General features: G+C 49.5%; 1 protein-coding gene across 4 annotated transcripts in view; it reads left to right on the top strand.

The window, feature by feature from the left end:
* ACBD6 (acyl-CoA binding domain containing 6) overlaps positions 1-17,667 on the top strand; it is an 87,766-nt gene extending 70,099 nt beyond the window's left edge. For 2 of the 4 annotated variants that reach the window (XM_040610536.1, XM_040610534.1), the window contains 2 exons: positions 13,054-13,084; positions 17,300-17,667. In XM_040610536.1, coding sequence (XP_040466470.1) covers positions 13,054-13,084; positions 17,300-17,454 — 186 coding nt within the window. In that variant the 3' untranslated portion in view covers positions 17,455-17,667. The other 2 variants (XM_040610537.1, XM_040610539.1) reach the window with 2 other exon arrangements.
* The last annotated feature ends 2,600 nt before the right edge of the window (positions 17,668-20,267 follow it).

Here is a 20,267-nt window from a genome sequence, read left to right as displayed (position 1 = left end):
TTTGTCATATTAAATACTCCAGGGGAATCTGGAGCCTTGCATACGTAAGTGCCTCTTCCCAAGTCTCTCTAGTCCTCCTATAAATACGTGAATAAAGCCTATAAATTACAGACTCTCTCAAAACCAGAGAGCCCCAACTCACAGAACCGGATTACTGGAGAGTGACCGTCACTGCTGAGTTTTTGGGAATCCCAGACTGATCCAGGAGAAGCTGCATCTCATCTCGTTATCACTTGCCCGTTTGTTTCACCAGAGCTGATCTAAAGTGGCCTGGGTGCTGGCAGGGACCAAATCCAGCAAACAGGACTGACCCTACAGACTCACCCTGGTGAAACAGCACAGAATATAGACAATCCCCTGCACGCAATGTATTAAACCTTGACATACTGCATTACTTAAGAGGTCTCTGGGAAAATTAAAACCCTTTTGACTGGGTTTTGCAATGCAGGGAAAATTTTAGTGACATTTAAAAGGTTTCTCTTGTGTTCCTCTAATGGGATAAATAAAAAAAGGCTTGTTTTAGGCCAGCAAATGGGGGGACAATCCAATTTCCCTGATTCCATCAAGACACTCTTAAAGCATTAGCTTGTGCAGTTTTAAAAAAACCCACAACAGACTGACCCCTCTGCCTGATGGCTTTGAAAAGTGTCCTGATGTGGAGGTATTTATCCTACACAACATGCTTCATCGAGGCACTCCAGCAGTGCTCCTAAATATACTCCTTTGTTAGTAAACTATTTAGGAGGACAGCATGCACACAAGGAAACACAAACACCGGTTTATTATTTACTGTGGCAATCCATGCTGGGGCTGTGCTCAGAGGCTAATGTGTGATGACGTGCTCTTTAAATTTCGTACTTGGAAGAGAAAGAAGATGGCATTAACTAGTAATGTTTCTGAGGAAAGGCCGAAACCTAAGCGTGCCCTTAACTTTGTGTTTAAGCGTAGCTTTGGCTCGAAATACATAAAGATTCCCCCACGGCACATTATATTTGCAGTTTGTTTCCATCAGTCAGGAAGATTAATGTATCAACACTTACTTCGGAGGGGGCTCTGGGGATTGATAATGGGAGATAGGAAGCCTTTCACCTCGAGGTCACTGGTTCAGCTCTGCCCCACGTCGGTCGCCACCACCAGTACATGCCATCTGCTCCTCCCCAGCCATCCACCCAGTATGAAATGGGCTGGTCCCAGTTCTGGGTGCTGAGGACAGATGTCCGGGTCCCAGCAGGCTCCCTGCGCTGCTTTAGTAGGAAATGGGACGGACCCGCTCAGCTCAGCCCCAGATGTGACTGCAGCCCCAGCCTTTGGCTCGGGCTGAGCACCACCCAGGGAACTTGACCTTCTGCCACGCTTGTACAACCCATGAATGGCAAAACTGTGATTCCTGCCCTGTGCAGAATAACTCATTCAAAAAGCAGGACGTCCCTGAACATAAATCTGTCCATTACAAAGTTGGCCATGGTTTTCCCTGGTTATCTCCAGCTCCTGCTGAATTTCATTAGGAACACCTCTATTATACAGCACAAGGAGGAAGCAAGTGCTGCCTCTAGACTTTGAAAGAGCCCTTTAAAGTGAAGATAGTTTTGCATCTCACTAAACAAGTAATGACAGACCAGACTGCAAGTACTTAGTTCAGCTTTATTTTAATAGCAACGTGGCTCCATCGAGAAGTCCCAGTTACTGATTTAGTGTGATGCCCTGAGGCAGTTTTCTCCAGACATTTTTCCTTTTTTCTTTAGCATTGGCACTTTATTAATAGCGGTTCGGAAACCTGACTGTCTGTGAATAAGCAGCACCAATAAATGTTTTCCCTCTCTATTTATTTCTCCTTTCTTCCATCAGGAACAAGTCCCAACGATCATAGACTGAGACGAGAGTTTTCAGAGTCTGACATCTAGTTGTACTTGGTGGTGGATGATCAAATGAAAGAGCAGCTTCATGCCTTATAAAATAAAAAATGGTAAATCAGCTACTAATAAAATTCACAGAGGCTGCTAAAAGGCTGTTGGATGTCACAAAACCAGCAACCCTTTGAGGTGATGAGATGGGAGCTTCTTAAATCAACACATGCAGTCAGCTTCTCCCTGGCAGTGGTCCACTTTGGGGCAGGATCCAGGCTCTGATGCCTTCCCCCTCTGGCAGACAGCTGTGAGTGTGCGAACGTCCTCTCTAATTCCAGATTAGACACAAAGAGGAGTCATCATCCTTAAGAAACAGGCATGCTCGGGAAGGAAGGGCTGTCTGGAGGCTGCAGGGCACAGCACTGTCCTGAGGTGCTTTGAGATGTCCCAGCGAGGTCCCTGGTGTTGGGTTTTTCTAACGAAGCAGAAGAAAGAAGTGTCTTTGAAGCTGTGGGCCGAGGGCCGCTGTAAGTCAGCTCCCTTGCTAGCCCAGGCTTCCCCAAGCTTGGCTTAATAAAATCCAGATCCCATTTAATGAGGTCAGAGGATGCTTCAGATCATCTCAACACCTAAAGTTTTGATTTTGCACGCCAAACCAAGGAAGGTTTATGAGACCAAAATAGAGTCTCCAGAGCCTTCAGCCTCACTGACTTAAAAAAGATCCCTGGGCCATTAGCAGCACCTCTGCCACTCCTGCGGCACATGGACACGTGCAACTTGGCTGTGCTTTTGCTGCAACTGTGCCTGCGGTCGTCAGTCATGATACTGCAGCCTCCCTGCCAGCGCTCCAGCCGCTCCTGCAGGGTTCTGGGCATTTCAGCTGAGCCTGCCTTTGCCCAGTTCCGTGGAAATGAAACTCCTGGGTTCAGACAGGGCGCTGCTTCAGCCTACCCAGGAGTGGTTTCTCTGCTTGCTTTTGGATTGCTTTGTCTCTAGTGGTCCCTCGGCTGTCGGCTTTAAAATGTGAGTTTATCCGAAGAGGACCACCTGAAATGCAGAGTGGCAGCTCTTGGTCCGTTGTAGTTGACAATTAAAAGTGCAACATCTCCTTGGCCACCCAGGGCTGTGGGTTCAAGCCTGTAGGGTTATTTCCAAAGTCCTGAATCCCTTTAAATAAATATAAGCCAGCATTTGCTTTGAAGTCGGGAAGGACTCAGGTGAACTGAGCAATGGCAGCAAGTCTGTCGGCTCCTGCTGTCTCCTGTCCAACTTGCTAAATTTAGCAGCCTAATCAAGCTTCCTCCTCTCTCTCTTTAATCAGGTGGAGCAAGTGGCATGTTGACTTGCTGGTTGGCGCTGGATCCTATCCTGCTCGCAGCATTTCCAGCCCCTCGGTAGTGGCCGGGGGAGCCATATGCAGGGGAGCAGCATGTCTGATAGGCCACCACGGCAGCGCTTCCACTTAATCTCTCTGCTCCCATCCACACGTGCTGTCCTGATATCCGACAGCCGGTCCCATGCGGGCACGATGCCAGCAGTGACTTTACAGGCTTTGTGGCAGAGATTATTTAAAGGAGATTAACCCTTCTAAACCCCTTAGATTTTAATTATTTCTGTATGTATTTATAAAACCTGCAGTCTGCTAGTTCCAGGGCACAACTGCCCCAGTCACTATCCTTAACCTGGATTCGTGAATACACAATGCAGCCACATTACAGGACAGGGGCTGGGCTGGACAGGGGTCATTTGACTTATTTATTTATCGCCGTTCTGGAGCAATTCACATCTGGGATGAAAATGAAACATTATGGTTTCAGTTTGTAAAAGGAGCTAATAATTCGAATGACTTTAAAATACTAGCACTAATACTGCATTAATTGAATTGTTTGAGTCAATGTGGCATCTCTCGCTAATTGTTTTGGTCAAGGCAGCTCTGTCATTAATGCATAGTGTTGCCTCCCCACGGCCCGTACCGTGAACACGGAGCACCCTGCATCTCTTTGCAGACAGGGCTCTATAGGGTTGATGTATTGGCAGCCAGGAGAGGGAAGGCCTCTTCCTTTCGGTCAGTCTCCTAGCAAGTTTTTTATATGCATATTGATGTCGTGAAATCACAAAGTCTGGAAAACTGTCGTGGCTAGCAGGTACTGTTAAAAGGAGGGGGAAAAAAAAGGGGGGGGGGGGGCGCACCTGCATCCTTTCATGCTTTCTCTCCTATTTGTCACGTTAGTGCTGGGCTAATTAGTTTTTTAGAGTCAAGGAGTGATGGAGGTAATGTTTCCGCTCTGCATGTGAGCTGTAAAATCCAAATGAAACTGGAAATACCTTATTTCTGCTTCACAGAACAACCTGGCTGACCTGAGATGATACACACCTTGCAGAGGTGGGAAAGCCGGTTAAGGAGTTGGTAAGCTATTGCCACTGAGACTGTCACATCAGAGATGTGCCAGAGGCCACCTCTCAATATGGGGTACAGTCCTGGCATGAGTGCTGTAGCTCTGTTCCTATATATTCTAGGGTTGCTGCTGAAAAAAATGACAGTATTTAAATGTATATCTGCCTGTTTTGTAAATACAGGCATAAAAGGTGGCTGTTGGAAGGAAACAAAACCCACAACATTATGGACCCCAGTGACCTGAGGCAAAAATAGGTCATTTTGGATACATTTCTTAAAATCAGGTGATTTTTATTTATTCTTGTCTCTTGAGCAAGGAAACAAATGCAGGCAGTGCCAAGGAGTCCATAAATAAATTTTGTTCTTGGAGAATCTCTTTAATATGCACACGGTCCTGCTTCTGTAGTAGTGAACATTTGACCAGTAGCAATTAATTTCTTATCACAGTCTTTCTATGAGGTAAGAAAACATTAGTGTCTCCATTAGGAGGTGGAGAACGGGAGCTCTCCGAGAGCAAATGATGTGCCTTGCTTCTGTGCCCTGCCCCGCAGCTTGCCAAGAGCTGCTGGAGGGAGAGAGCCTTGCAGCGATGCCTCTCCAGCAACGGATGCTCCTCTCCAGGTGGATCTCTCCTCCTAATCAAATGATAGACTCGGAAAACGCTCAATAGCTGTATATTTCAGAATAAATATCGTTAAGCTAATGAATTTTCCACCACTTACTGTGAAGCATACAGTATTTCCTTTAATGGCAGGTGGTAAAATAGAGAGTAATAATAAAAAAAAAATAATAAATTAAGGTGCCTGGTATAAATCTCTCCTGTCTAGAAAGGATGAAAAGAGGGCTTCTTACAAAACCAGCCTTACGGAAAATAACGTGTGATCCCATGGCATGTAGATGATTAGGCAAAGCGTCCCAAAGGTTAATACATCTTTTCTCATTCAAATGGGTATGATCTTGAGCTGAAAGTGCCGGACCTGTGCCTTCAGCTGTGTGCCCTGGGGAGGGGGAACAGGGAAGCCAAGGGTTAAATTTCGGGGCTGTAGAAGCAGATTGTGTTTTCCTTCTATGATGTGGGCTGACAAGACATCAGTATTCTATTCATCTGTTGGGAATTAGGCTGTTAATCCAATCAATGACTCTTGAGCTAGCTGCAGCCTGCCTCCCCACTGGGGAACAATCGGATCAGACGGGAGATTGTTTAAGAGCACAGCGCGGTCCCAGTGTCAGGTGGAATTTCCAAGCGTTCCCTAGTGAATTGGGGATGGGAAAGCTGTCTCAGCCCATTTATCCTGCCCCTTAAATAACCAGGTATCTGCTTCAGCCACACTAAAGTGATAAAGCAGTACAAGAGCTGCTAACTTTTACATGGGGAGGGGGCAGGGAAGCACCCTGAGAAATGCGATTTTAGCATCTTGCCTTTAGGAATATTGTCCTGTTTGCCGCCTGGGATGGCGTTTGCATAGTTTTGTTGGAGGCTGCTGGCTCAGCTGCAGCGCTGTGACACTTGTTACAGCTCTAGGCACTGGCTCTTGATCCCTGGGCTGAGGAAGCCCGCAGCTTCCTGGCAGCTTTTCTATTGCACCAGCGCACTTGGGTTTTGATGAGCAGCAAGATGCCTGGTGCTGGAGGGAACAGGCAGCAGCAAATATTCTTTGGAGCAACCTGTAAACACGTACGTACAAATACACCGCTGTGCGTGGAGTGACGGCTGCAAATTGGGATGAAAATGCTAAACAAGAAAACAGCCCGGAGAGTTTCGGTGTCGCTGCGCGAGCCGCTGTATAGATTCAGAAATGGGTTTGTTCTGCAATTAAAGACAGCCACGTCTGCGGCGGGATATTGAGAGTCTGTATCTGTGCCAGCAGCACTACACGCTGATGATAGTAGATGTGATAAATCCCACTGAAATTGCACTTGGAAATTTAGGTACACCACCAGTTAGAAACTAGGGCGATGAGGGATTAGCGTAACCCTGGCACACTGAACTCCTCGGGCCAGTGGCGTTTGGGTGCATTAGCAGACGCAGGCTCCGGGAGGGAGGGGGTGGCAGCTCCTGAGCCTCGTATTCTCTCTGAGCTTTCTTAGAACTGGTTTTGACAGCAGCCTTGCAAAGTGGAGGGCTCCTCCAAATTAGTGCACCTAAATGAATGAGGAGTGTGAGCTCAAGCAGCGAATGTGAATAGGGAGGTCCCCAGACAGAAAGATCCCCAGCTCGGAGGCTTGGCTTTAAAGGGCTTCAGCATCCCTCTTCCCTTGATCATAATTTTGAATCAAACAAAAGCTAATGCAATTTTCTTTGCCTTTCAGTAGCAGATTGTGCTGTAAGGGTTCATGCCATTAGAAATGTAATAATTGCTTCTCTATGCAGATCTAATTTATCTGTGAGGCACTTAGAAGATAGGCCAAATGATAGCCTGGCAGGTAGGCGCTGGAGAAGGGCCCAAGAGGTGATGATAAAGATCTGTCTAGCACCTTCCATCCCTACGGCTGTCTGCCCGGCACAGTGCAGGAAAAGGTCTGAATGGAGGGGAAGGGGACAGAGGAATGAGCTCGGGGAAGTGGACAGCTCAGTAGGAGAGGGGTCCCCGCCAAGCCTGCCCACATGCAAGGGAGGTAGGTGGAAAAGTTCATTGAGGAGCCAAACTTACAGGATAACTGAGCCCTGCACTTGTCAGCCTGAGCTATTTGCAGTCCCCAAATAGCAGCCGTTCATGACCAGCGCATGGATTTTGGTTTTGCTTCTGCCAGAGGTTGCTCTCTATCCTTTGTCCCACAGTGTTGGTCCTCGGGGAGTGCCTGAGCCACCTTCGAGCTGGCACCAAGGATGCACATGGTGATGTCTCACAACAGCCTTTACTTAACATCAACAACTGCAACCTTACAAGCATTTCACAAGCACCAGCTAACTAATTATCCTTGTGTGGGCCAGCCAGTCTGAAACAGCAGGTGAAAGTAAGCGGGCACAAGTATATTTTGGTTTAGCAAAATCAAAAGCTGAAAAACGGGGAGAAAACATAAAGATCTGCTTTATTTTTCTAGGGTCCGAGCTATTTGGGACTCTAGATGCTTTGGCACAAAGCTGTTAGATGGTCTTGTTTCTCAGATTGCACTGTCGCTGGCATCGCTTTATGGCTCAGGAAACAACTAGAAGCAAAAGTCTATTTGCATGTGGGGGCCTACTGGTTTAAGGTAGGGATTTTAAAAGAACAGGATTAAATTCCAAACTAAATTCCATTGTTTTTCTGTGCCAACATTTGCACACACAGCGATCCACTCATCTAGCTCCTTCAGTTGGACAAGCATTCATTTTACATGTGTTGATATATGTGTCCAAACCTAGGCTGCTGTGTGCAAAAGCAGCGTGTAAATGAAAATAAAAGCTGTGCTGGGGCCATCTACTGAATTGTCTGGTGGAGTTTGAACCAGTTATATTAGCCTGCATTGCCTGGTTTTACATATTGGTGGGTATTAGCATGTAAATTCTGGTATGCTTTTAGCTGTAGTCACGCCCTCAGTTGTCTTGGGGATAAAATTTCAGGGAAGGAAAAAGAAGGTGATGAGGTTAAAGTAAATTGTTGGGATGTTGAAGTGTAAAGTGGAAATAAATGAGAAATAAACCCCTTTTTAAAAGTGGAGGGAAGTATTTTCTTGCTATTTTTCATCTCCCTGGCTTGAGTGAGTGTGTGTCGTGAGGCTGCAGAGATTTAGATTTACAGCTCCTAAGCACCAGTGCTTGTTCGGAGGCTGTATTATTCTAGCCTTTTCTATTCACTCACCTTCTAAAGATGTAGTGTAAATATTTATCTTCCCTCCGGCCCATCTGTGCTGCCCAGAACCCAGTGCTGTTAAACACTCTTATCACCTCATCGGTCTTATCTCCTGTGATCCCTGCCAACATTGGGAGTGCGCCGATGGGAACAAGTGTGCACCTTCAAAAGTGCCACAAATGAACAGAAAGAAGAGGTGATGCGGGGAAAGAATACCTTAAAATAAAGGGTGCTTGTGCTATCCCCTCAAAAGAGCAATGTCTATGTTTCCTGCTGCGCTTTTCCTGCTCATCGTGTCTATGCTTGGGGATGTGATTGAAGGCACAGAGCTGAGGGCTCAGTGTGGGCCAGCACCCGAGGAGGTATGGGGTCCCGTACAGACCCCTGCAGCTGGTGTGGAGGGCTGTCCAGCCCCAGCTTCATCACCGATATGGGGTCTGGCTGGACCAAAGCTCACCCAGGTCACCAGCATGGTTTTGGTTTTCCTCTTTTGCGCTAAATAAAACAGAGTAGATGGAGGAAGCGCCAGCATCTCCCTTAGGGCTGCCATCCCACTCGCCGAGGTCTCTGCACACACCTGGGAGAGCACATGAGGCAGGTCTGGAAGATCAATGTTTAGATAACACTGTTTTAAAAACTGTCCCGTGAAACCAGCACAGTGGAACACCGGCTCGTCAGGGTCTGCTTACCGTGGCAGAGCGGCAGCAGTCAGGTTTTATAGCGCGTGCAGCAGCTCAGCAGGGCTCAGCCATGCCATTTCCATGTCTCTGCCCCTCAGTCCAGAAACCTTGTGTTAGGTTAAGCAGGGTACAGAAATTCCCAAGGAATGAACATGGGATGGCAACACCGATATAATCCTATCACTTATAAGACAAAATTGACGTGCAGTAGCCATAGTACCACTTAACGGATAAGACAGTTGGTCCATCTGCGCTCGGTCCATCTTCTCTCATTTCTCTTGCTTAAATTTCTCAGGAGCAGAACAAAATCCTGTTATCCAATAAGTTACCCACTGGTAGTTGGATTTTCATTGAGTGACATCTGTCGCAGACCATGGATGTGGGAGGTACTGGTGATTTTGTAGCATCTTTTGTTTTGAGGGGGTTGGTAAATGTGGACATTTGGGTTTAGTTTTGAAGTATTTGGAAACGTTCTCATGTCCCTTGAAGGCTGTGCAGCTTGACTGTCATCCTGATGTGGCCAGTTGTGCCAGCAGGCTGTAAAAGTCACCAGGGATGGCACACAGCACTGAGAGGAAAGAGGAGAGCTTGGAATTGATCTGTTGTTGGTCAGTGACTTGCAAGTATGGGACTGAGTGTCCTGCATTTGAGTGTGTAATGGTCTTTCCTTCATTTCTGGTCACCTTCTCTCTGCCTGGATGGGTTCTGCCATTTCCACAAGCTCCTCCTTTGTGTAGACAGGATATTGCTAAAAGGGCTCTGGGGCAGGAACCTGCCAGTGCCTGACAAGCCGAAAGCAAAGCTTTACAGAAACACGCAATACTGCTTTGAGCCTGGCCTTTTCCCCCTTTTGTGTTGAAGTTCACTGAATCAGAGCACTGATTTCCTCCTTTTTAACCTGTCGCATTGACGTTGTTCCAGCTAACACATGGACGAAAGGGCGTTTCTCAGGGGCATCCTGGCATAGAGCAGAGCTTGGTGTTGGCCCCAGAGCTGCCCATCACTTATTCTACACTCCCTGACATCAGCTCCCCTACTCAGCACCTTCTCTTTGCGCTCCTGTCACACTACAGGCGCTCATATTGGGGAGGGGGGGAAGTCTAAATTTTTTTAACATGCCTTAGCACAGAAATGATAATATACCATGATTACCTAACTTTCCATAGGCACAGTTTGGAAATAACTAGTTACAGTATTCAGGTTTTTACATTACAGATTTAAGAAATGATTGGTTTCAGTGTGTATCAGTGGAATCTAGGTCTTGGTGTACTTGCAGCTCTGTATGATTTACATTGCTGTAATCAGAAAGCTAAATGGGAGAGAGAAGAAGTGAACAGTCACAACAAACATCCCCCTCCAACTCGGTGTTTTGTATAAAATAAGTCAACAAAAATCCTGGTGGCTTTCAATGGAGAAAAATTAGCTGCCCCTGCTTGTAAGACAGATGAGCAAAATGGTCCATCGGATCACTGCCAGCATCTCTGCACTCCTCCCAGCTGCGGAGGATGCGATCGGGACATCCTGCTCCTGACCAGTGCCAACGCCCCCGGGCTGGGCAGTGACAGTTACCAGTGTCCTGGGCAGGGTGCAGCAGGTTGTCCCTGTCCACTCACCGTTGGGGGTCATTTGTCCTAAGAGAGGCATGTCCTGGCAGAAGGACACACCACACTTTGCATAGGATGCTCCAGAAACCACTGCTTTCTGTTCCACTTTGGGAGGTATCCCTTGCATCACAACCAGCTAGAATTCATCTTAAGACCACTTCTACACGTCTTGTTTTGTTGCAAAACATTTCCAGCGCCTGGTAGGCGATACTCATCTCATGTAATTTCCACGATGGGAGCTGTAATCCTCACTTTCACAGCCTGTCTGTGATTAGTTTCCAGGTGTGACCGTTTTGCACCGAAGGCTCAGTGTTGCTGTACATGGAGCCAAGCGCTGTGCGCAGAGAGGCCAGGCACGTTGGCCTCAGATTAGCCATGGTGCTCCAAAAAGCCAAATCAAAGAGGGATCGGGATCAGCAGCTTCCCAAGGGCATTTCAAGGTCCTTAGTGAGTGACCACGCTAGAGCTTTTTCCATTTACCTGGATTAAAATTTGTCACAGAGGAAACACAAGCAAATAGCGTAGCATCTGAGAAGTATAACAAATAGCATTTGGCCAGCCGTCAGGCTCAAAGGAGGGGGGGGGGGGGGGGGGAAATCCACAGTGTAAATAAAGTGTAAACAATGTTTGCATAACATGGGATTAATAGTTCTTTTAAAAAACCACACTGGGATTAAAGAGACACATTTTGTATGCTGGGACTTGCGCTCCCTTCTTAGCCCCATAAATGCCAGAAAGTCCACCTAAGAGAAACAAAAAGCCCTGCTAGCCCGCAGGCTGCTGCTGAAGCAGCAGTGCTTTACGCAGGCCTTTGGAAGAGGAACAAATGGCTGTAGTGTTCCTGGAACGGTCCTACGTATTTTTTAAGGAGTTTTGCAGCAAAGCGTTCCCATGGAAAGGCATTTCTGCTGCGCGTCTCCAAGCCCGTTCACCGGCAGGTTTGGTCAGCTGTAATTTTGAAGGCGGGGATGCGGAGGGGAGCTGGCTTCCCATCCCCCAGCACACACAAAACCCGCGTATTTGAAAGCCTGCCTTTCCCATAACTCATTTGTAGCGCTCCTGCCTCTTCTTCCCCAGCCCTGCTCCGTATTTTGCTGAAGTCAGTGCCGGCCCTGTCACTCCTCCGAGCAGGCATGTGCTTAAGGACCGCACCGGGGCTCTGGCTCAGATCGGTTACCTTATTAGTGTGGAATAATCAATGGATGCTGCCCTTGATTTCTTCAATTGTTTGCTTTGCGGTGTCTTCTAATGACACATATTTGCATTACGCTCCCTACAATTTGGGCAGAAATAGGGTCCTTGACACAAGGCACCTCCGAACGCTGGTGTGAGTGCCATGGATGGGGCATAGCGGCACGTGGGAGGGAAAATCTGAGCCCCCCCCCCACCACCACCTTTTGCTCAGAAAAAACGTGAAATGGATGTTCAGGCAGCAAATGCCTGTTAGATCTGGCTTTTCTCTTTTGTCCCTGTTGCTCCTGTGGTTGTCGTGTTGGTGTGGAGTCCCAGAGCAAAGCATGGCACCTCCCAGCCTGACACACAAGTCATTCCCAGTTCCTTAGCTGAACAGGGTTAATATCAAACAGAATAACAGGCTGGGAAACCAGAAGTCTCCAAACAGCTACGGGTGGGAGTTCTACCTGTTCTCCTGTTCTACTTTTCCCTTTCGCCTACTCCAGAATCCACAGCAGAGTGCAGAATTTGCACCTTAATCCCGAAGATGATGGTAATTAAAAACTTAAGTCTCCATAAACAGATGCAAATAAATTAAGGAGGCAAAGAACTGAATTAGAGGCTAATCCTGGTGGGGTAGTGAAAGCAAAGGGGCCGGTAATTCTTTCCTTCTGTTATTTCACCTGTTCTTGTGGCAGGATGAGGCTGTGGCGCAGCGAGGTGCCTGAGTTTGTGCTGCTGGACATGCCACGTGAGCACCAACCACTCACCAGCAAAGCCCTACCCGTGCTTGCCAAGTCTGGGAAAGGGGACACGCTTCCCAGACCATTGCAGCTGATGCAGTGGCGTACGTGTTAGCTCGAAAAGGGAGCTGCGTGCCAATGTCTTCAAATCATGCGGTTTGCTTTGCCCTTGCGCTGCAGGTGTTTCACAAGGATGAGTTCAGCCACCGGCTTTCATTCCCGAGCGCTCTGCGTAGCCCTTTTCCCTGCTGTCATCCTGCAGGGATGCCAGCAGCCCAACAGAAATGACTTGGGCTTCGGGTCCACCTTTGGCCAGACCTGAATTCAGAAGAGCAGGGACCTAAGATTTATTCAGATGGAAGAAAAGTGGGATTATTTTTTTTCCCCCTGTGTGCTCCTTGGTGCTGAAGAGTGCAGCACACTGAGCTGTGCCAGTCTCCCGGTGCTTTACCCTTCTCTTGAGCAGCTGCCCAAAGCTGGGCTTGCACAGAACCGTCTTGCACTAAAGCACCAGGTTTAGTGAGGGTCCCAAAGCAAGGCTGTAGGACTGAAATCCTTCATTTTTATGGGCTGGAAGTGATAACGCTATGAACTGAATTATACTTATGTCATGACGTGATCCACACACTCTGATGGGTGGATAGATACTGATTATCCGTCAATATGGATTGATGGTGGAATGGTGGCTCAAAGCCTAACTGCCAGGTAGCTGAGTGTCCCGGGCTGTTTGTCTAGTCAATTAAAATATCACTGTGATTCAGCTTATTTATTGGAAACTGGGATTTACTTGTATCCGCACAACGTTACCTGTACCTCTAATAACCAGTCTCTGTCTCTCTTTCAGGACGGAGAAGACCAGACTGCACTCCATTACGGTAAGCTGCCTTTCAGCTTGGTTGCTCCCTCTTCACAGGATGGATTTGCAGGTGGAGTAAATGGTCTATATACAGAAAGCAAATTTCAGCAGAAATACGAGCAGGGAATCTGGATTTGATTAACCAGCAGCTACCTCCACTGGCAAATCCCAGCACATGAATAAGAGCGCTGGGAGAAGCAGCGAGGAAGACGGCTGGCCTCCCTTCATTCCCCTTTGCAAATGTCACCCTCAGCCTTCCTTTTCCCCCAGCTGATGATTCACTTTCCGCAGAGTTTTCCCTCTGTGCCTCCAGGCCGTGGTTGTGCTACCTCCAGAGCCAGGAGTGGCGCTGGTTAGGGGATGCTAAATCCCTCAGCCATCGCAGGGTGAGAGGAGGCTGGGTACCAGCTTCCCCAGGTTCCGCAGCTGAGGGGAAGGGGCTGAGTGTCCTTCCCCTCATCGTGTCCTGGTGACAAACCTGTGTGATCGCAGCTGAGAGCAGCAGGTTCTCCACTAGCAAAATCAGCAGAGCGAAGCTACAGTTCCTGTCCCTCTTAACAATTAACGTGCTAATTAGATGCGCGATTTTATAGTGATCTTTAATTGAAAGATTGTTCTAGTTCCAAGTGAGAAGAGTAGAGACTAAAGTGACACATGCGGTTCTGATGCGCGGGGAATAGGAGAAAAGTATCAATTTAATCTGTATCACTTTTTTTCCCCCAAAATTAAGACATACCCAGTTATTATTTTATACTCTCTCTCGATGCCTGTCAGTGTGTAATTAAGAGCATACTTGTAATTCTCAAGTGTTTGTGTCTTTTTCTCTCTTTCTGATCTCTCCACAAGGACATTAGCAGGATGGCAAATTGCTTTGCAGAACATCAGTGCAAGGCACGGCATTTGGATCTGGATCTAAACTACCAGATTCCAGGGCCCCTGAACCGATCGCTGTAATCACCATAATGTATGATTTCTCCCCATGTGATCTTTCCTGTAGGATGCTCTCATTTTTCAATATTTTATCATTCCGACTGGAGTAGCAAATCTGTTGCTTAGTGCAGCAGTGTCAGCAGAGTGACAGCTTCTGGTGCCACATTGCCTCTTCCTCTGCCCAGCTCATGCCACAGTTTGGGCTCTTGCTCTCCTGGGAAGATTCTCTCCCCTGCTCCCAACTCCAGCACTGACACCTGCCTGCTGAGGGGTGCACAGTGGGTTATAGTAGGTTGTGCAAAAGCGTAGTGTGTAAGTTATCCAAGAGCACCTGCTTCAAGCAGGTCCAACATGTGAAAGTAAAAGGTGGATGCATCACCTCCATGTAAATGACGTGCAGGTGGATCCCTCTGGCTGGTGGCTGAAGCAGATTGTTTAACACAAACACAACTGATTTAAATAACATTATTTCAAAAATGGTTTCTCTGATCCGCCCTGCCAGCTCGGATGTTTCAGTAACAACAGTTTAGCAGGGTTTTTTTTTCCCCAAATGTTTTAAGTGGTAGAATTTTTTCTTCTTCTTGAGTATTATCCCAGCTCCCCTCCCTGTACATCATCTTTGGGGAAGCCTCTCTGGGTCGGGTGTGCCCACAAGTGCCCTGCTGTCCCTGGCTGACCATCGCTGCGCCCAGGCTGTCCTCGCTCCCTTACTTAGCTGATCTGGTCATAAATCACCCTGATCTTGAAAAGAGCTTGTTAAATGCATGCATGGGTTGGATTCAAGTGGCTATTGGCCTGAAACTGGAACTCACTGAAAATCTCCTGATACCATCTCAGTAAGCACTTCGTAACCGAGCCATTAATTGCAGCAGAGAGGCATGAGAGCTCCTGTGAAAACTGTCTGTGGCGGTGCTGAGCAGAGCAGTGCTTTTACAAGGCCTTCCCTTTTGTTAGAGGCTGTTTGGGGAAGGGTTAAATCCCATGAGCAAGGCCAGCGAGGCAGCCACTGCTTTTAGGGTGTCTCCATCCCTTTTTATGAGCCAGAGTGGCCTGACAGCTGTCCTTGTGGTGACAGCTCTCCTGATTACAGCCGGTGTCAAACTGCATCCTGCTGCGGGTTATAAATCCTGCCTCCTTCCGATCGGCGCCGACCCCGGGTTTAATCGGAGGTTAAGCGGAGGCCAGCTGGCAGCACGGTCCGAAGGCACCGGCTCACCAGCGGGACCCACCGCTGGACCCCCTCTCCCCTGGACCAGAGGCAGCGGTCGGTGCTGTGATGATGGGTACGAGCATGGTTTCTCGGCTAAACGGCCCGTTAGTCTTCGACTCCTCTCCATCCATCCATCCACCCACCCGCCGGGAATACTAAAATCATTGCCGCTGCCTCTCCCAGAGGAAATCAAGGCTTCTCCGAGCACGTGGCCACGGAGTGGGCAGGCTCTGTATCCTCATGGGTGCTCCGGCTTCCCTGCAAAGCACCATCTGTTCGGCTCTTTCTGTGCCGTGGCAGGGCAGTGGGAGGGGACGCTGGAGGGAAAATAAATAATAAAAAAAAAAAAAAGAAAGAAAGAAAAAAAAGAAAAGAAATTCATCATCTGAACCCTGAGGATTAATGGAGTCAGAAGGCAAACTGCGCTGAATGGAAATTCATCTTCACCCGTGCCAGTGTCAGGGCTGCCGCTCCGGCCCTTGACAAATCGAGGGTCTTGGGGTGCGATAAATCCAGCAGCTGTGCTCATCCCTGGGGAACGTCCGCAGCCCGCTCGAGGACACGGGCTGTCAGCACCCATGGCAGCGGCACCAGACGAGGATGCTGCCTCTCCCCGTGCGGGCACCAGCTCCCCATCCCCAGGAGCTGCCAGCACCAGCGTCCTTGGCACCCCTGGCGGTCTGCTTTCTGCAAGAGTGCTGTGCCCTCGCCCCGGGACACGTCCCCTGGCCCTTTAGCTCAGCCTCATCCACACCCCCACCTGCTTCCTCACCAGCCCCTTCCCCCTTTTGTTCCCCTTTTTTTTAATCTCCTTCAGTATAAGCTCCAATCACACGTCAAATTTATTTTAATTAAACATTGCTGCTTGTCCCTTTGGGTTGGTAGAAAACTGCGGAGTAATGCAGAAGACGTTCTTAATGACTACATTTAACAGCAAAAAAGAGTTGGTCGGTTATGTTGTAAAAGCGCCTGAAATACAGTGAAAACCAGTTGCCACCAATGCAAGAAGAAGCTGCCGGCTGTGCAGTCTCATAAGGCAGCTTGTGGCTTTGCTAGAGTCTGCATTGCACGGGCTTAAGGGAAGATCCAGGGACTGGGACTTCTGCTGACGTCAGCCAAGCCCAGCTCTTCAATGTTAAGAGTTTTCCTGGTCTTCCTAGTTCTTTTATTTTTTTTTTTTTTGTTTTAACGTCCTTCAGCCGGGTTGGAGGGGGAGCTGAAAGCTGCCAGGCTGTTACATCCTCGGGACAGGGAAGAGCTCAAGTCAAACTTGATTCTATCTTGACAGAGTAAATCGTGGTTGAAAAAAAATAGTTGCTAGTGGAGGTGTGAGTTAGGAATAACCAGTGGTGCTACTGGTTGCCTGTGGGCACAGGCACATTCCCTGGAGCTTAGGGCAGGGCCAGCCAGCAGCTAAAAACCATCTGAATTTTCTACAAGGAGAAACGATGGGTGAAAGCCGGGTGTGAGGCAGTACTGATGATGTCCTGCCTGGGACCTGCTCCCTGTGGAGCCCTGGAGGTTCAGGAGGCGACTGAGGAGTAGGGGCTTACGGATACGTTATAAATGAGAAGTGTGTTATAAATTCTGGGTACCAAAGCAAGCAGGCAGTGCTTTCCCAGGTGGCACTCTGAGGCTCTGTGCCATGCTGCAGTTGCACTCTGGGGCCCTTCCCAAGATGTGTCTGCAGTCCTGGGGGCGAAGGAGCATTAGCCAGACTGTGCCCAGGCACCCCGTGCGTCATCCCAGGTGATGCCCGGCAAACCACCTGGCTCCCGGTGGCTCCGTGGCTGGGCTGCAGGCTCTGGGTGATGGCTGCACCGGTCACACCCCCTCGGGACTCCTGGCTTGTCATTTCTTCCACTCTATCTTGTCTCTTTCCTTTGCACTGTTAAATCCAAAGGCAAGTAATACATTGAGTACCGAACACTGCCCCGAAAAATGATCTGCTCCGCCTGGCCAGGTGCTGAGATGGCATTTTTTGCCTCTGGCACACGCATGAGATGTTGACAGCTACAGCGCCGCTCCAGAAACGCCCATCACTGCCGCCTCGGGTCAGGCTTCCCAGACTAATCCTTCCCTTTCTCCCTCCAGCTGCCGCCTGTGAGTTTTTGGACATCGTGGAGTTGTTGCTGAAGTCAGGGGCCGACCCTACGCTCCGGGACCAGGAGGGCTGCCTGCCGGAGGAGGTGACAGACTGTAAAGCCATCAGGTCAGCTCTGCAGCAGCACACCGCTGGCCAGACCTAACCCGCGGCCATCGCGGTGCCCAGGACAGAGATGCTCCGCAATAACGCCCCTTCTCTTCCCCCGCTGCCCTCCGGAACACCGCGGGATCCGAAGGGGAGCTTTTAGAGCACAGGGTCTGGGTGGGCTCGCCAGCACCAGGGCTGGCTGGCTGAGCACATATCCTGAGCAGGATGGGAGCAGGGTTTTGCATGTTCTGACATTTATCAGTATTTGGGGGGGTGGGGGGGGGGTGGGGGGGGCAGCAGGGGAGGGGAGAGAGGGCCTTAAGAAGGCCCCAGTTACTGTTTTAACATATTAAACACAAGTACTGGATCAGATGTCTCACCTGTCAGCCTGTGCTGACTGGTCGGCTCCTCTGTAGGGAGGGCTGCTGGGCCAGGTGAGATGCTCATCTCTACCGTTTGGTTGGGGTTTGGCTTATTTTCTTTTCCCATGGGTCCAAACAAAATATTATAAATAAAAGCACAGTGTTGGGTCACAGCCTCTGTGTGTTTTTCATGCAGGGAGTGGCTTGGTTCCCCAGAAGCAATATAAGGGTGGGAGGCAGCTCAGCGCTGTCACAGCCCTTGGAAAGCTCTGCTCAAGCCCTCATCCTGGGAAGAGGGGACTACAAAAGGCAGCAGGGACACACAGCTGTCTGTCCATCCCTCTGGTTCACACCTAGCGCGTGTAAGATGAGTGCTTTATGGATAACCAGCCTCTCCAAGCTGACAGGACTTGTACCACATCACACAACCACTTTGCTGAATTAAACACCGTTAAAACTCCACCTCCATCAGCAGCTCCGGGTCCCCCCCCAGTCACGTGCCAGTCCCCAGGGTGGCTCATTCGGGGCTGGGGTTTTGTAACAGCTGGGCACAGACAGAAACTTGCACTTGCCCTGTCACCCTGTGGGCCTGTCTTGGCCATTTCATATTCCTCCCAGCTGGCCAAATACCCAGAAAGTGAGAAAGATGTGCCTTGTGGCGAAGCCTGGGGTGCTGGAGTGAGGTGGGATGCTCGTGGGGCTTACTGCTTCCTCATCGGGATCTACTGGGCTGTGCCGGTGGGTCCAGGGGAGCTGACGGGGATGGGGTTGTACTTTGGGCTTGGCAGGGAGGGAGGCTGCGGTGTCGGGTGGGTGGACGTGGCAAGAAGAGGCTGTGCCTTCCCCGTGGGGCATTGCTGTGCCGCTTGCTTTTCCCTGGACAAGGAGATTTACAGCCTGGGGGGAGTGTAGGAAATCTCCATCACTGTGATGGGAAGCTGCTTGCCTTTCTGCAGCACTTCCAGCCTCCAGAAAAATAAATGGGAATGTTCCCTCCACTAAGGACTGGCTGGGCAGGAGGCACACGTGGGTTTTGGCCCCTCACGGCAGCGGCCGGGCTCCTGCCAGCTTTTGCTGACACGGAGGAACTGCTGCACCGGCTTCAATGCCACCAGCAGCCAAAGCACCACCACGGCACGGCTCACACACGCGAGGCGCGGGCCAGACGTGGTGGTGGGGACAAAATGGCTTGGGTAAGTTAACGGGCTGTATGGGCCATTGTATTGATCACATCAACTTATTTCCCATTAATTTAATATTGGAGGGGTCTGGTGGGCTGGGGAGCCATGGTGGCAGTCTCTGGTGCTTTTGGAGAAAAAGAAAAAAAAAAAAACCAAACCAACCTTTAGGGCTTTTTCTGACGTCAGTAGGAAGCTCGAGGTCTAAGCCTGCTCCTTACAAACATCCCAGAGAAACTGCCTTCCTAGCTGGAGCTTGGATGGCCAAAAATAAAATACCCCTTGTGCTTCTGTTCGCAGCCACCACGCACACACCAGCCCCTCTGTGTTGGAGGACGGTTTGCTGCCCAGTGGTGACAAGGGGCTGGTGAAACAAGCTGGCAGGGAGCTGGGATGCGGAGAAGCATCGCCTCGGTAGCATGAAGCAAGCTGCCGGTGATTAATGCTCTCCACTAAACGTCAGATTGCAATATTTTGGGTCCCTACGGGGCAATGCTTACCCGATGGCGGTGATACGACACCCCTCTGACCCTGGGGGAAGGCAGTGGCTCCTGCTCTCCTTCACCCTGTCACGGGGCTGGTGGTGCCTGGTCCCACCGCAGTCACAGCACGTGCGGTCAGAATGCAACGGGTGCTGACAGCAACGCCGGTCGCTTTTGCATCCAGATGCGGATGAAGCAAAGACCCAACCCCAAAGCTGGGGGGCTCCGCCTGGAGCTACCCCCCTGCCTGTGGGATGGAGATGTGGTGGCATCAAGGTTAGGGACAAGCGAGGCCACCCTTGTGCAGTGCCATAATGCACAGCCACCGCCTGGCTTGATGGACAGGCTGGGTAATAAAAAAAAATCTCTCTTAAAACAGGGATGGAAAGCGCTGCCCATGCTTTCAGAGAGCACGTTGGGGGCTGAGCGCTCAGCCCTGGAGATGTTTATAGCACTTTAGGTCCGTTTGTGAGGTTGGAGCCTTTCCAAAAGAAAAAAAAATATATAGCGGGGGGGGGGGAGGAGAGAAAGACATATATTATTGTTTATAATCTGCTTTATTCAGCCAAACCTTTCCCCAGCAGCCTTGCGGATTGCTGTTTAAATCCCTTAGTGCCTTTAACTACCGATACAGAAAGTGGTTAATGTGCATTCGCCCTAAGCTTGGCATCTACTCCAGGAAATCACTTTAATTGAGAAGCATTAAATGTTAAAATGATTAAAATACAGAAAGCCAACACACCGGTGCCTGTGGAGGGGCTCAGACCCCCGCCCCGGCATGGCTCTGCCATCTCACCTGTGCCCGCCGAGTGCTGTGGTGATACAGCCAGGTGATAGCGGTGGGCA

Source organism: Falco naumanni, chromosome 11 (assembly GCF_017639655.2).
Source record: "Falco naumanni isolate bFalNau1 chromosome 11, bFalNau1.pat, whole genome shotgun sequence".
In the NCBI taxonomy this organism is placed as follows: Eukaryota; Metazoa; Chordata; class Aves; order Falconiformes; family Falconidae; genus Falco; species Falco naumanni.
Note: the sequence above shows the minus strand (reverse complement) of the source record. Positions and strands in the feature narration are given on the sequence as shown.